At 47.7% G+C, this 15,487-nt stretch overlaps 1 protein-coding gene across 1 annotated transcript in view; it reads left to right on the top strand.

Annotated features, from left to right (window-relative positions):
* The window catches only part of TTYH2 (tweety family member 2), an 83,488-nt gene that overhangs the window by 35,891 nt on the left and 32,110 nt on the right, over positions 1 to 15,487 (top strand). Inside the window, exons 3-4 of the mRNA XM_035104098.2 lie at positions 12,423 to 12,534; positions 15,166 to 15,386. Of these exons, the coding sequence (XP_034959989.2) occupies positions 12,423 to 12,534; positions 15,166 to 15,386 (333 nt within the window). The remainder of the gene's footprint in view (positions 1 to 12,422; positions 12,535 to 15,165; positions 15,387 to 15,487) is intronic.

Raw genomic sequence — 15,487 nt, 5'->3', positions numbered from 1 at the left:
CAGGGTCCAGGTCGGTTGATATGGAGAGAGGACGTCCTCGAGCCATTCAAGGCTTTATAGGTCAAAACCAGCGCTTTGAATTGGGCCCGGAACCTAACTGACCACCAGGATCGGTGTAATATGCTCAGAGGTCAAGTTCCATCTTGGAAAACTGCCTGTAGGCCGTAATGCGTGGCGCACACCTCTGTTTTGTCGCATGCACGCATGGCAACTCTCACTCAGTTTGTCCTGTTGTATTTCGCTCACCCTTAAAGAAACAAAGGGTCCACAAGGGAAAGGGAGACAGTTCAGCTCCTGTTTTGCTGCCAAAGGGCACGGTTTGGCAGCTTCCTATTCCTTGAGCCAAAGACTCATGCTTCATCTTCCACCACCAGTCCCCTAGTATGGACATTGCAATTCAGTGCTCTTGAAGGCCCTTCCCTGTCTCGCTCAAGAGGAGCAAGCACGCTGTGCACATTTGCAGATGCTCCTGGGTCCCAAGGCCTCGCTTTAATCGCTGTTTCCTGGAGAAGGCTTCTTTGCTCCAGTATTCATTCCTCTTGTGGCTAATCCCAAGAGGAGGAGGGAGATTGGGGTGTGGAGGAGTCCTTTAGCTTTTAATCCCACCCCTAAGCAGATGGCACAGCTGCCTGTCTGGGGTCACGTGAGGCTTGAGGTTAATTGTGTATGGAGTCTGACTCAATTAAAGGAGGGAGAGCAGGGTTGGCGGTCCCTGGAAAGGGAAAGCCCTAGGTTCTTGTCTATTGCTTTCTCTCCATTGCCCGTACCTCTCCAGGATGAAGAATACTTTTCATCTGGCTTCCTATATGTCTAGGGTGTTATTTCTTCTCTCAGTTGGTTGAGCAAGTCCAGAGGTTGGTACTGCATGTGGCAAGGAATCGTAACATCATCTTTTCATAGAAGAACGGAGGCCACTGGTGAACTATCTATCAATTTATAGTTCTTGTATGAAATCGCGTGCAGATTTTGATATAGGAGGCAACGGAAGAATGTAGAGAATGGATTTGGAAAATAAGTGTAGATGTGTTTTAAAGCAGCTATCAAGGGGGAAAAACACATCAGGGAAGGAGGGATGGGAAGTCAAGAAGAGGGCAAAAAAAACCCCTAATAAATATGATTGGAGTTATGTAATAATTTAGAAAATAATAAAAATTTAGAAATTTAATAAAAACCATTATAGAAAGAAATCGTCACTTCACCCTAAGTTAAAGCAACTGATAATAAGCCCAGCCCACTTCTCACCCCACCCGACCCCAATGATGTAGGCAAGTGGTGTTAGCACAGGTTATAGCTACATCACAGAATTGCAAAGGTATATATAGTCCAGGGGCAGGAACCTGCAACCCTGCGATGTCATAGGTGGTGTCAGACTACAGCTCCCATCTTCCTTGACATTTGGCCATGCTAACTTGGGGCTGATGGGAGTTGGAGTCTCTCAGTGTGTAGAGTGCCACAGGTTCTCCATCCTGCATCAAGTCTGCCCAATGCAGAACCTTCCAAACACTCCTAAGAAAAAAAAATCTAATGGTTGAACATGTATACGATATAAGGCATCATCCTAGGAGTTAAGCGGCTGGCAGTGCCTCTGTTGCAAGTCGTTGGAGGCCATTGCGCTTCACTAGTGTTGCATGTTGCATGCAATCATTGGCAGGAGCATGAATTGATAGAGCTCATCGGATGCAACAGGAAACAGAGCCTTTAGTGCAGGGGTTCTCAAAGGGTATGGCAGGAGAGGATGGCCAGTGTGACAGGAGGATCCAAGGACAATCAAAGAAATATTTAAACATTTCAGTGTAGTGTTGTATAGAACAGTATCAGAATAAAGCAATCAATAATTTGCAGGATATGGGTAGATATCTTTTCAAAATCCAGCTCTGCCATGAGTTGTTTCTTTGTAAAAAGGTAAAGGGACCCCTGACCATTAGGTCCAGTCGTGACGCTCACCTCACGTTATTGGCCGAGGGAGCCGGCGTACAGCTTCCAGGTCATGTGGCCAGCATGAAAAAGCCGCTTCTGGAGAACCAGAGCAGCGCATGGAAACACTGTTTACCTTCCCGCTGGAGCGGTACCTATTTATCTACTTGGACTTCGACGTGCTTTCGAACTGCTAGGTTGGCAAGAGCTGGGACCAAGCAACAGGAGCTCACCCCGTCACGGGGATTTGAACCGCCGACCTTCTGATCGGCAAGCCCTAGGCTCTGGTTTAGCCCACAGTGCCACCAGCGTCCCACGTTTCTTTGTATTTCTTACCAGTTAAAAAATTGGTGCAACCCGAGCAGTTTTTTATTCTGAAAAGTATGGCCCAAAGGCATAGCTGCCAAGTTCTCCCTTTTTTTAAGGGAAATTCCCTTATGCTGAATAGGCTTCCTCGTGAGAAAAGGGAAAACTTGGCAGCTATGCAAAGGGGGGAAAAACACTACTTTGGTGTCGCCAGCCTGGTATCACTGCTTTGGTGCCACCAGCCCAACACTCTGCCAATACTCTGTGGAATACTCTGCCAAAAAAGATCAAGCAGTTGCTTTCTGTTTCAACTTTTAAATGCCTGCCACGCACACCCACACCCACACACCTAATTCTGTCAGGCTTATGCAGGCAATAAATAATGCATCTTTCCATTAATAGTTTGCTGGTTTCTGTTTTTAACGTTTTATGTGTGTGGTGTTTTTTTTTAATTGGATGGTTTCATATATAATTGTTGTAAACGCTCTGGAATTTTTAGGAATGTAAAATTCATAAATATGTAAATATGTATGTAATTATTATTTTTTATAAATACGTAAAATGGAAATACAAGGGGTGCTTTGACTTGTAAGCCAGTGATCAAGCCATATCAGCATCTCATATAATCATAGAGTTGGAAGAGACCACAAGGGCCATCCAGTCCAACCCCCTGCCGAGCAGGAAACACCATCAAAGCGTTCTTGACATATGCCTGTCAAGCCTCTGCTTAAAGACCTCCAAAGAAGGAGACTCCACCACACTCCTTGGCAGCAAATTGCACTGTCGGACAGTTCTTACTGTAAGGAAGTTCTTCCTAATGTTTAGGTGGAATCTTCTTTCTTGTAGTTTGAATCCATTGCTCCGTGTCCGCTTCTCTGGAGCAGCAGAAAACAACCTTTCTCCCTCCTCTATATGACATCCTTTCATATATTTGAACATGGCTATCATATCACCCCTTAACCTAAGCCGTTCCTCATAAGGCATTGTTTCCAGGCCTTTGACCATTTTGGTTGCCCTCTTCTGGACACGTTCCAGCTTGTCAGTATCCTTTTGTGGCGTGTGTACACACACACACACACACACAGAGAGAGAGAGAGAGAGAGAGCACAGTTGCCAGTTAATTTAGCTTGGGGGGGGGGGGCAGGATTGTATCTTGGTAAAATAATTGGCGCAAATGAAACTCATCAGTTTCCCCTGAGAAGGGGGAAATGTTTAGTTGCTGAGACGCCTCTCATCTTGATTTGATACCAGCAAAAGCGCTTCCCCATATGTGGGGTAGGGAGATGGCAGCAATGGCGCCCAGCTGGCACAGGCCCAGCTCCAAAGAGAGCCTGCTAGCAACGCTATTCCTTTCTCTTTTGCTGCCAGATGAACATAAATGTCACATTGCTTCCCTTGCCTTCAAAGGCAGGTTAAAATGTGTGGCATTCGATAGGGCTGTGCTTATGGAGCTCCTGGCCAGCCAGCCGTATGTTTGCTGAGCAGCCTGTGGGTTGGCATTCCTGGGCCTTCCTTGAACTCGCACTTGGCATGTACTGCCGGAGGCGATTTAACCTGCCTAAAGGATACATCGGGAGCTGATGGCTAGGAGGAACTGAACACATTCCAGCTGGAAACAAGATACTGTCCCCCTCCTATCCAACTCACCCCCTCAAAAAAATAAAACACCTGCCATTAAACTGCTTGGACAGGTTTTCTCGTAAGCTGATCAGGCAATGAAAGGCAATGAACTGGTAACATACCGAGGGTCCCCATTTTCTGTGCTCCCCCAATTTAGGGCTGGTGTGACCACTTAATAGCAGCTACAATTTGTTGTGTCTGCGTTCTGGCTGCTCCCTTCCCACAGTTACACAAGTTACCCGACTGCACCACCTACAAAAAATTGTACTCTCCTGCTCACAATTGCCAAGCCACCCCTTTGTGGGAACGGAAGGCAGAATTTCCCTATGAGAGAGCCTGGCAATGTGGTACGTGTGAGTCGAGTGCCATGGACAAAAGGGGAAAACGTTTCTGCCGCAAGTAGAGCAGCTTTTGAGCGCGTGTTCTCATTTTGCTTCCTGTTCGTCTTTTTCCTTCAGTGTGGCTTGTGTGGGGAAGCTGCAGCTGTGAGGCGAGGAGAGCCGTCGGTTTTGGGCACCGATGGGCTCTGCCTCTTTCGCCTTTCGTGGCATTGCCATTGTGCAAATCGCTCGGGTTGGATGGGGTGGATTCATATGCAGGCTGGGAGGTGATTGGGATGGCAATCGTGGGTGAACTGGAGAAAACAAAGCCTCTTCCCCCGTCTTTTTACACTCTTAGCCCTGGCCTCTGCCTGAGACGCGTGGTTTCATCCCAGGTGGCAGATCTGCGCTCAGTTCACCTTGCCTCTTATGCAAGGCAGAGTGATCAGATGAACTCAGTTGCCTGAGGCTTTCATGGTTGAGTTACTTCTGGCTTTAAGGATGACGTTTGGAGTGGAGATTGCCCATCTTCAGGCCCCAATCTTCCTTCTACTTTCTCAGAGATTAGAAATAGTAGAACTAGGCACATGGTTTCGACATCTGGCCACCCATAGCTGCAAACACAGAGGAAATAACACAGTTGGTGGCGCTGTGGTTAAACCACTGAGCCTAGGGCTTGCTGATCAGAAGGTCGGCGGATCAAATCCCTGTGACGGGGTGAGCTCCCGTTGCTTGGTCCCAACTCCTGCCCACCTAGCAGTTCGAAAGCACGTCAAAATGCAAGTAGATCAGCGGGAAGGTAAATGGTGTTTCCATGTGCTGCTCTGGTTTGCCAGAAGTGGCTTTGTCATGCTGGCCACATGACCTGGAAGCTATACGCCGGCTCCCTCGGCCAATAATGCAAGATGAGCGCGCAACCCCAGAGTCGGTCACGACTGGACCTAATGGTCAGGGGTCCCTTTACCTTTACCTTTTTATTATCAGCTTGGTATGCCCCCCCCCAATTTGTACATCTGCTGAGGGATGCAGGTAGCGCTGTGGTCTAAACCAGTGAGCCTCTTGGGCTTGCCGTTCAAAAGGTCAGCGGTTCAAATCCCGGCAATGGAGTGAGCTCCCGTTGCTCGGTCCCAGCTCCTGCCAACCTAGCAGTTTGAAAGCACTCCAGTGCGAGTCAATAAATAGGTACCGCTGCGGCGGGAAGGTAAGCGGCGTTTCCGTGCACTCTGGTTTCCATCACGGCGTCCCGTTGTGCCAGAAGCGGTTTAGTCATGCTGGCCACATGACCCATAAAAGCTGTCTGTGGACAAACGCCAGTTCCCTCGGCCTGAAAGTGATAAGAGCACCACACCCCTAGTCGCCTTTGACTGGACTTAACGGTCCAGTGGTCCTTTTACCTTTTACCTACATCATCTGGGAGGTTTTCATGGCACTTTTTTGGCTTCAGCCATAAACTGCGCCAACCCTTCTCAATCAGCTCATTCAATTCTACGTTCCAGGGACTTCCAGAGGGTTTTAGTGCTTAATAGTTTGAGGGTGATCTTTTATTCGCTCAATGGAAGTATCTGTATCTGGGAGTAAACATGCTGATTAAACCGGCGTGCTGTTCCCATGACTTGCCTTCTTCCCTAACCCAAACACATGATTCCCCCCACCACCACCCCACCCCTGGGGCTTTAGGCTTGTTGAAATTCTGGCTATATTGTCTCCGAGCCATAAGCTTTGGATGAGTGAGATGAGGGGTAGGCAGAGTAATAAATATCCTAAGTGCTTTCCAGATCCCCAGGGCGCTTTGATTGCGAGTGCAACAATAGAGAGCAGCTCTGCACTGACTGCCGGGCATCTGGGTTCTTCGAATCTTAAATGCGTAGCAAAAGCATCGATCAGAACGAAGCTCCCCGCCTGTTACGCTACACCTAGCAGACTTCTATTTTCTGCTTGCTGTATGCTATAAAATGGATGATTTAGGGAAATCTGCGGGAATGAAGAATCCCTGAGTTTCAGGTTCGTTCTTGCTCTTCAAACCTATTACTTTAGATCAGTCAAGCTTGCCTTTCCAGGCTGGAGCGCCTTCCTATAAGCAGACCCCTTTCTGCTTACAACCATTTCACAATGCATTCTCCCCTATCCCCCCACCCAAAATAATCTCCTTTAGTACTAAAGGCATTGGTGAAGCTATTAAACAAACAAACAAAACCCCACCCACCTGCGGAAGAACAGGGGAAGTATGTAGACAAATATTCCTCTTCTGCCAGCGAAACTTGCAGGTTTCCGCAAATAGCCATCCAGCACCAGCACTCAGGGCTGGTTCTCACTGTACACATCTCACTGTATATAAAAAGGTAAAGGGACCCCTGACCATTAGGTCCAGTCGCGGACGATTCTGGAGTTGCAGCGCTCATCTCGCTTTACTGGCCAAGGGAGCCGGCGTACAGCTTCCGGGTCATGTGGCCAGCATGACTAAGCCGCTTCTGGCGAACCAGAGCAGCGCACGGAAACGCCGTTTACCTTCCCGCCGGAGCGGTCCCTATTTATCTACTTCCGCTGGTCTGCTTTCGAACTGCTAGGTTGGCAGGAGCAGGGCAACGGGAGCTCACCCCGTCACAGGGATTCGAACCGCCGACCTTCTGATCGGCAAGCCCTAGGCTCTGTGGTTTTAGACCACAGTGCCACCTGTATATAAATCTAATTAATTAATTAATAAAAATGCTGGAATAGGTACCATAGGTCTTTTGCTCTGATCCCAAAGGGCTGCCATTATAATCAGAAGGGCTTCCCACCCGCTTCTCTTTAAGGGAAAAGTAACTACAGTATTTTATTACATTACAATTTGCAAGCGTGCACACTTCATATCTGATGGGACTGTGGCAGCATCTCACTTCTCCCCCCCCCCCCCGCACTTGGTATCGGCCTGCAAATACCAGCAACCGTGCAAGAAGTAGCCTTTAGATGCAGAAATGGCAAAGGAAAACTGAATGGGAAGGCAAGCCTAATTGGGGTGGGTGGGATTTTTTTTGCAAAACGCGCCATTATTAAAAAGAACAGAACCTCTGAAGGCTTCTGCGAAGCATTTGCAAACGGAGTCCTAAAAGTGACAGCAGAGAGACCTGCTTATACTGCCCAGTAGTTTGAATTTTTGAGATCTATCGCAAGCATTCCCAGCAATGTAAACGCACACAACTCAAACCCAGGTATTCAGGTGTATTCAGGCTGGCTTTCACTTGTGTGTGTGTGTGTGTGTGTGTGTGTGTGTGTGTGTGTGTGTTTGTGTGCAACCCTGAGGTTTACGCAATTTGAAGTGTAGCTAAAGCTGGATTGTAACTCACAGTAATGTGACATGTGTGAATAAGAGTTAAATTAAAATAGGAGCTGTTAACGCCTCCCCAGATGGGAGAACCTATTTTTTTCCCCCTTGGTTAAAAACAGATAACAACCATGCCAACCCTGACCGCTGGAAACAGTTCCCCCGGGTAAGAAGCTCTGCTTAGATGCCATTACTTCTGAGATGCATCAACGACATGAATTTGAGCTACAGGGAGTTTCCATGCCAGTGGAGCACATTCTTATCCACTAAAGCACGAGTTATCACGGTGCAGTTGCGCTGCCGCCTCCCCGTGGAAGCAGCATCAGCACGCTTCCATACGGGGGCCATAATTTCGGAGATAACCTTCAATGTTCAGTGAACAACGGCAGCGGAGAGAAGCGTAGCCATAGCCGAGCATCGCTTTTGTTGTTATTTACAGCCAGGGATGTGCTGTAGCCAAACAGCAGGGGCCCATTTGAAATAGGGAGCTCATTCAAAGGCTAATAGGGGAGAACTGGCCAGGATGAATCATTTTTATTGTCAGTGCAGCAAGGAGAGGTGTGAGTCGGAGCCCACCAGCCTTCTGCTGAGTGGTTAGGAATGGATGCGTTTCACGGACCTACATTTCCAGCGCCCATCTCGGGAATTCTAAAAACCTGATTGTAAAACTAGAGTCTGTTAGCTGTTCTCAATGAATGTGAGTTGTGGTATTCTGCATGTGTTGGTGTTAAATTTATATACAGTGGTACCTCTACTTACGAATTTAATGCGTTCCAAATGCACATTTGTAAGTCGAAAAAAATTGTCAAATCCCATAGGAATGCATTGGGAGAAAAAATTCATAAGTAGAAGCAACCCTATCTAAAAATTCGTAAGTAGAAAAAATCCTATCTAAACCGCATCCAAGATGGCGGATGGAGCTCCATTCGTAAGTAGAGTTATTCGTAAGTAGAGGTACCACTGTACTACCCTTCTGTGTGTGTTTGGTGTGTTGTTGTTTATTAAATTCATATACTGCCTTTCATCAAGAAATCCCAGGGTGGTCCACAGAATAAAATACAAGTACCGGTAAATAACTAACCGAAAGAACAAAACAATAATGCCCCCGGGGCTCTTCTCATAGAGATCATGTGATTTATCTGAAAGAAGGGGTTTGCCAAAAGCATCTTTTATTTTCACACCCATCTCCCTTCCATAAATAAAAGAGCCATCCATTTACTGTCCCGATCTCTTACTCCAGGTCCTTGACATTTACCCTGGCATAGAGCAATTGTTTCTGGCAGGAGTTTTCCAGAGACCCTAGAATTCTTTCTTGAAGGTTAAACCAAGGAGCAGCTGTAATCCAGAGGACATTTCTTTCAACAGATTCTGATAATCTGCTTAGGGGCGGGGGGGGCGAGGTTGGAGGGGTTTCCCCGCTGCCCCCACTGCCTTTTGGCCTAAATCTCTTGGGTGTTTGGGAGAGAACTTGCTTACAGCTCAGTGTGTCACAGGCTTGTAGCATCCTTTTTAAGCCCCAGAATTGGAGAGAGCGAATCTGGTTGGCAATGCTCTGTTGTCAATTGGCAGGGGACCACTAACGTCTTAAAAGGCCAAGAGAGGAGACACTTTCAATTGGCACCTTCCGTCAATCTCCTCTCCCTCCAGAACTGGAGCATCCCTTTCCCCCCCACCCCCAAATCATGGTCATCCTCTGGCCTCTCCCTGACCCCAGTCCTGCTTACCTAATGTAAATTGTAAGCTCTCTCCGAAAAGAAGCTATTTTAGCTGTAAACTGGCACGGTTCTGACATTATTACAAATATGAAACAATCATTTCCTACTTGGCCGCTACCGGCGGCTTAAAAACATCCCTCTGTTTGGGTTAAACGCTGTGGGTTGTAACAAGACACCTGAAATATGCGAGCAAGTTCTCTCTGGCTTCCTTCCATTTCCAGTATTGACTGTCTTGCAGCAATTGCTCTTTTTTGCACCGATACATAAAGCACACTTCATAGTGGGGCTCATTCCAAACAGCCTGCGATCCTGCCAGCAGAACGTTCGGTTGTTTCTGGGGCAAGCTGAGCGAAAAGGGCTTGGCTTAGCTCAGCACTTTTTTTAATAAAAAAAATGAACCTCAAGACCACCCAACCACCTCCCCAAATGGTATGCAGGAACCTGTTATAAGAAGAAAAAACTGCTCCTTTTCCCTTATGGGGCATCCAAGAGCCCATATAGAATCCTTAAGTTGTTGTTTAGTCGTTTAGTCGTGTCTGACTCTTTGTGACCCTATGGACCAGAGCAGGCCAGGCACTCCTGTCTTCCACTGCCTCCCGCAGTTTGGTCCCCTGTTGGAAGGAGAAAATAACAGGCCAACCAGAGGATATTGAGAAGCAAAGCAGCTAGTAAGCATGATGTTTATTAAACTGTTGCAACAGGGTCCCCCACTCGCCCCACGCAGAGAGGGAGGAGAGGAACCCAGAACAATGGTGTGCAAGCTCTTACATAGACTTTTGAAATTGCCTACCCTGTCGCTCAAGACCACCCCCCAAAAAATCATACATACATCACAGAAAGAGGCGGTCTTCAGCAGAAATACGTCACAGGGGGCGGTCTACAGCAGAAAACCTGATAATGTTCAATCATTGCTGTACCTGGGCAGGCTGGCCAATCTTTTGTGATGGTAAATACTTAGTTCCTGAATCCAGGTCCCAGGCTCACCTTTAAGACAGGATTTCTGAGCAAAGAGACAATGGGGAGAATATTTGAGGTTACTGGAAGAGTCAAAATGGCTTCAGGATTGTTCTCCTATACTATTTCAGACACATGGTTTATATACTTATGGTATGTATGTGTTTGCCTTGTACATTTATGAACGTTTATTTTATATATGTAAGACCTTAGCATTCCTATAACAAACCTACTCCGGCTGTTTCCTAGTTCTTGCAAATCACACCCATTATACAGTTGCAGTGCTGAGTTTGGAGGGGTTTCTGCATTTCCACTTTTGGCAGATTGACTATCCTGGTGAATATCTTACGAAGCCCCTTTAAGTCTTTTGGGGGGGGGCGACTTTCACTCCCTCCATTCCACTGCTGCCAGTCTAGGTAGGGCATTTTCCTTGACTCCTAGATGAGAAGGCTTCCCAGGGGTGCAAAGCAAATAATTGCAAGGGGGATCAAAGAGAGCATTTATCTTGCCTGCCTGCCGGCCTGCTTTGAAAGAGGATTAGACAACTTCATGGAGGAGAGGCCTATTGAGGACTGCTACTCTGCATCCACAGTTGGCGACAGTAATGGTTCTGAATATGCATTGCTGGAAACCACAGCAGGGGAGAGTTCTCTTTTGCCCAAATCCTGTTTGTGGATTTCCGACAGGCTGGCCACTGTGAGAACAGGATGCCAGGCTAGATGGGCCATTGGCCTGATCCAGCAGACTCTTATATTCTTGTGTCTCTCCCCAGATACCAGCATAGTTTGATTTATCTGTCACTACACATATAAGTTATATTTAACTTATATGCAGAATTCATCATGCGAAAGGCTGGACTGGATGAATCCTAAGCCGGCATTATGATTGCTGGAAGAAATATCAACAACCTCAGATATGCAGATGACACAACCTTGATGGCAGAAAGTGAGGACGAGGGTAATGAAGGTGAAAGAGGAGAGTGCAAAATATGCTCTGAAGCTCAACATCAAAAAAACCAAGATCACGGCCACTGGTCCCATCACCGGGCAAATAGAAGGGGAGGAAATGGAGGCAGTGAGAGATTTTACTTTCTTGGGTTCCATGATCACTGCAGATGGTGACAGCAGTCACGAAATTAAAAAACGCCTGCTTCTTGGGAGAAAAGCAATGACAAACCTAGACAACATCTTAAAAAGCAGAGACATCACCTTGCCAACAAAGGTCCATGTAAAATGAACTTTCGTGTGCATGCACACTTCTTCAGATACACACAAAAGCTCATACCAAAATAAAAACTTAGTTGGTCTTTAAGGTGCTACTGAAGGAATTTTTTAATTTTGTTTCGACTCAGACCAACACGGCTACCTACCTGCAAACAAAGGTCCGTATAGTTAAAGTTATGGTTTTCCCAGTAGTGATGTATGGAAGTGAGAGCTGGACCATAAAGAAGGCTGATCGCCGAAGAATTGGTGCTTTTGAATTATGGTGCTGGAGGAGACTCTTGAGAGTCCCATGGACTGCAAGAAGATCAAACCTATCCATTCTGAAGGAAATCAGCCCTGAGTGCTCCCTGGAAGGACAGATCGTGAAGCTGAGGCTCCAATACTTTGGCCACCTCATGAGAAGAGAAGACTCCCTAGGAAAGACCCTGATGTTGGGAAAGAGTGAGGGCACAACGAGAAGGGGACGACAGAGGACAAGATGGTTGGACAGTGTTCTTGAAGCTAACAACATGAGTCTGACCAACTTTCCTTTGAGTCTGGCAGAAATGCACGCCAAACTCCAACATACAACTTTTATGAAGTTGATTAAGAATAAAAGGGCCGGAGGACAAAGCTAAAAGCAGAATGGTGCTTCTAAAAGAAAGAAAATGTTTCAGTTCCAAGTCTGTCCTATTGCAGCTGCTTACAAATGTGCACCTGGTCTCCTCATGTGTAACGCAGCAATGTTGATAGTCCAGCTGAGGGGCTTAGAGGGACAAAGGACTGTTTGATAAGGGCCATATTTTAAGTTCCATGATTGGCAAGTGGCTCTGTCAGGGAAAGTGTTTTTGACACCTTTTGGAAATCGGAAGATGATCTATCCCCCATTCTTCGTGCCAGACAAAACTAATTATGTAATTTGTATATTCAAGGGGAGGTGTAACTTCTCTGTTTGTGGGGAATTGAGAATGGTATCCTAAAGTGACGGGTTGGCCTAAATGCGGCCTTTGTTTCAGCCCTTACCTTAAATAACACTGATTTTTATTCTCTCCTCTTCTAACCCATATTTCTGTGTTTCTTTCATTCCCAGTGCTGCTGTTGGCATTGGTTTCTATGGCAACAGCGAAACCAACGATGGGGTTTATCAACTGATCTACGCCCTTAATAATGCTAATCGCACTCTCTCGGAGATTGATTTGCTGGTAAGAAATCTGATGGGTTGAGCCGATATTATTATTCTCCCCACCCCACCCCACCCCCACCCCTTTCATCTAATGCAAGCACTCTGGTCCTGATGAATTCTCTGGAATGCCTGAGATTGAGAGCAGCTGTCTGAGAACAACAATGTCTCTTCCTAGGGGGAGCACAGAGGCTGGTGCAAACAAGCCAAACATTGTGTTAAAGCCTCCTTCATCTATCTCCGTTAATCCGGAGGAGAGCATGTGCTCTCTGCTGTCAGAATTCACAGCCTGACCCTACTTTCTGCGTTTCCCAGAGGCGAAAATGGAGACAATTTCATTTCAGAAATTGGGACAGAGATAGGAAGGGATGGGAAGCACAAAGCGGTTGTACTCCCCTCTGTCAGTGTTGGGTACAACTCTCTGTAGATGTTTTTCCTGATAACCTTTGGAAACCCAGTGTCTAGAAAAGGCAGAGCTTGAGATCAAGGAAGATTGTTGGACCCCAGAATCACAGAAGACTGGAGAGTCCAGTGCTGAAAGCACAGGGTTGGTGGGTGAGGGCTATAGTTAAAGATGCTGGTGGTAGTAAATTATACAGTATTAAAGCCTGGCGCCCCCTTCGCAAAGCCCAGGAAGCTTCTGCCCAGCTTAGGGAGGAAGGCGTGATGCTCACAAGCATGGCGTCCCCCTCCCCTCCCAGTCGCCCTCGCAAGCTGGCCCCTCTGGCCCTAACTTCCCCTACGAAAAATGTTGCCACACACTTCTGATTCTGGTGCTGTTGAGAACACAGCTCTAGAGCAATTCAGATGGCACCGTGCCCAGGAAGAACCAGGAGCGCGTTCCCTCCTGGGTCTCTTGCGTCCATGCTTTTCATGACTTCTTCAAGAATTCCTGGCAGAAAGTCACAGCTCAAAAAAGGCAGTAGCAGTGCTTAAGACCTGAGATGGAAACTCCCACAACAGCAAAACAACAACAACCAAACAACCACCAAAAGGTGACCAGTTTGGAAGTTCAACCTCTCTCTCCATCTAGGGGACTAATGGTATTCCTAGCATCTTGGTTTAATTTGTGTTTTTCCTGGGTTTACTTAAATAATAATTATTATTTATTTATTTATTTATTTATTTATTTATTTATACCCCGCCCACCTGGCTGGGTTTCCCCAGCCACTCTAGGTGGCTTCCAACAAAAGATTAAAATACAATAGACCGTCAAACATAAAAAGCTTCCCAAAACAGGGCTGCCTTCAGGTGTCTTCGAAAAGTCTGGAAGTTGTTTTTCTCTTTGACATCTGGTGGGAGGGCGTTCCACGGGGCAGGCGCCACTACCGAGAAGGCCCTCTGCCTGGTTCCCTGTAACTTGGCTTCTTGTAGTGAGGGAACCACCAGAAGGACCTAGGCGCTGGACCTCAGGCTGAACGATAGGGTCTCTTTGCTTCCCCTTTCCGTTCCCTGGCGGTGCCTGGGCTCCGCTATCCTACTAGAGCTCATGCTTCTACTTCCTAAATCCCCGCTGGAACTATCCCCCTCCCCTCTCCCACTCTCGCTGGGCGAGCTGCTCGTGTTCAAGATGGGAGGGGGCTGTCTGTAGCTCTTGTCCCTCACAGGAGTAGTTGTAGTTTCCGGGTCAAAGGTAGCCCAACATAGAGCGCATTGCAGTATTCCAAGCAAGAGATAACTAGAGCATGCACCAACCTGACAAGACAGTCCGCAGGCAGGTAGAGTCTCAGCATGCATACCAGATGGAGCTGGTAAACAGCTGCCCTGGACACAGAATTGTCCTGCACCTCCATGGACAGCTGTGAGTCCAAAAATGACTCCCAAGCTGCGCACCTTCAGTGCCAGAAATCGCGTCTGCGCATGCTCAGATTCCAGAAATCACGTCTGCGCAGGCGCAGACACCGAAAATTGCGACCGCGCACACACACACACACGATCCGGCCCACAGAGGGATCTCTGCTGGAGTAAACCGGCCCAGGCGAGGTAAACCTTGCCGACCCCTGGACTAGATCATCTCGTGGTTGCTGCCAACTCTACAATTCTATGATTAGGGTAGGGGTTTTTTGGCCTGTTCTTCTAGTGCATGCATACGTAATGTCACCAACCTGCTTTTGGGATTTGGGCTATAGAAATTGAGGTGTTGGTGGTTATTCTGGTTTCAACGGATCTTTTCCTTGAGGCGTCAAGGGAAGGAGGGCACCAGGGAAGAGGCGGAAGCTGGACGTGGCACCTCCTGGCATCAGCTCGCTGCCCTTGCCCGCCTCTGCCATGCCGCGCTGAAGCAGCACCACGCCCCAAGCATCTGTCTGCCATGGCTACCGTGGCTCAAAGCGGCCAGCTGAGCCGCAAGGTGCTGCGTCCAGCCTCCACCTCTTCCCCGCCGGAGGAGCTGCTCTCCAGCCGCTTCCAGCCCCGTTGGCAGCGCCGTCCTCCCTAAAAACCTCTGGGATATGGGGTGTGTGTGTGTGCTGGAGGGAGCTTTGTACCATGGCGCCGGATATGCTTAAGACTGCCCTGACATGATGGAAGCCGAAGGAAACTCTTTTGACTTTGAGCTGTCCTTGGCCATCCCTTCTACCCATAGAAAATAAGACTGATTCAGAAAGAAACCAGCTTGCTGGTTCTGAATGGTCTGTCTGCTGTCTTTTGCCAGGTCTCAAACACCTCTATGCAGATGAAGGTGGCTCTGGAGCAACACCTGGCGCGGCTGAACGAGATTTTTGCCACCCGAGGCGACTACGTGCAGACGCTCAAGTTCATGCAGCAGATGGCAGGCAATATTGTGCTGCAGCTCTCGGGGCTCCCTGTCTGGAATGACGTCACTGTAGACCTGTCTCAAGTCGCTGGTGAAGTTGGTTACGTGGAATATTACAGGTAAATTGAGAGGGGATATTGCAGGGGGTAGGGTGCACGGCCCGTTGGGAGACTTCACTGAGTTTGCCCTGCAATCTTGCATTTCCACTCACAGAGTGTTT

The sequence above is a fragment of the Zootoca vivipara genome, chromosome 2 (genome assembly GCF_963506605.1).
Source record: "Zootoca vivipara chromosome 2, rZooViv1.1, whole genome shotgun sequence".
Lineage (NCBI taxonomy): Eukaryota > Metazoa > Chordata > Lepidosauria > Squamata > Lacertidae > Zootoca > Zootoca vivipara.
The sequence above is the reverse complement of the archived record's forward strand: the minus strand, read 5'-3'. Positions and strand labels throughout refer to the sequence as shown.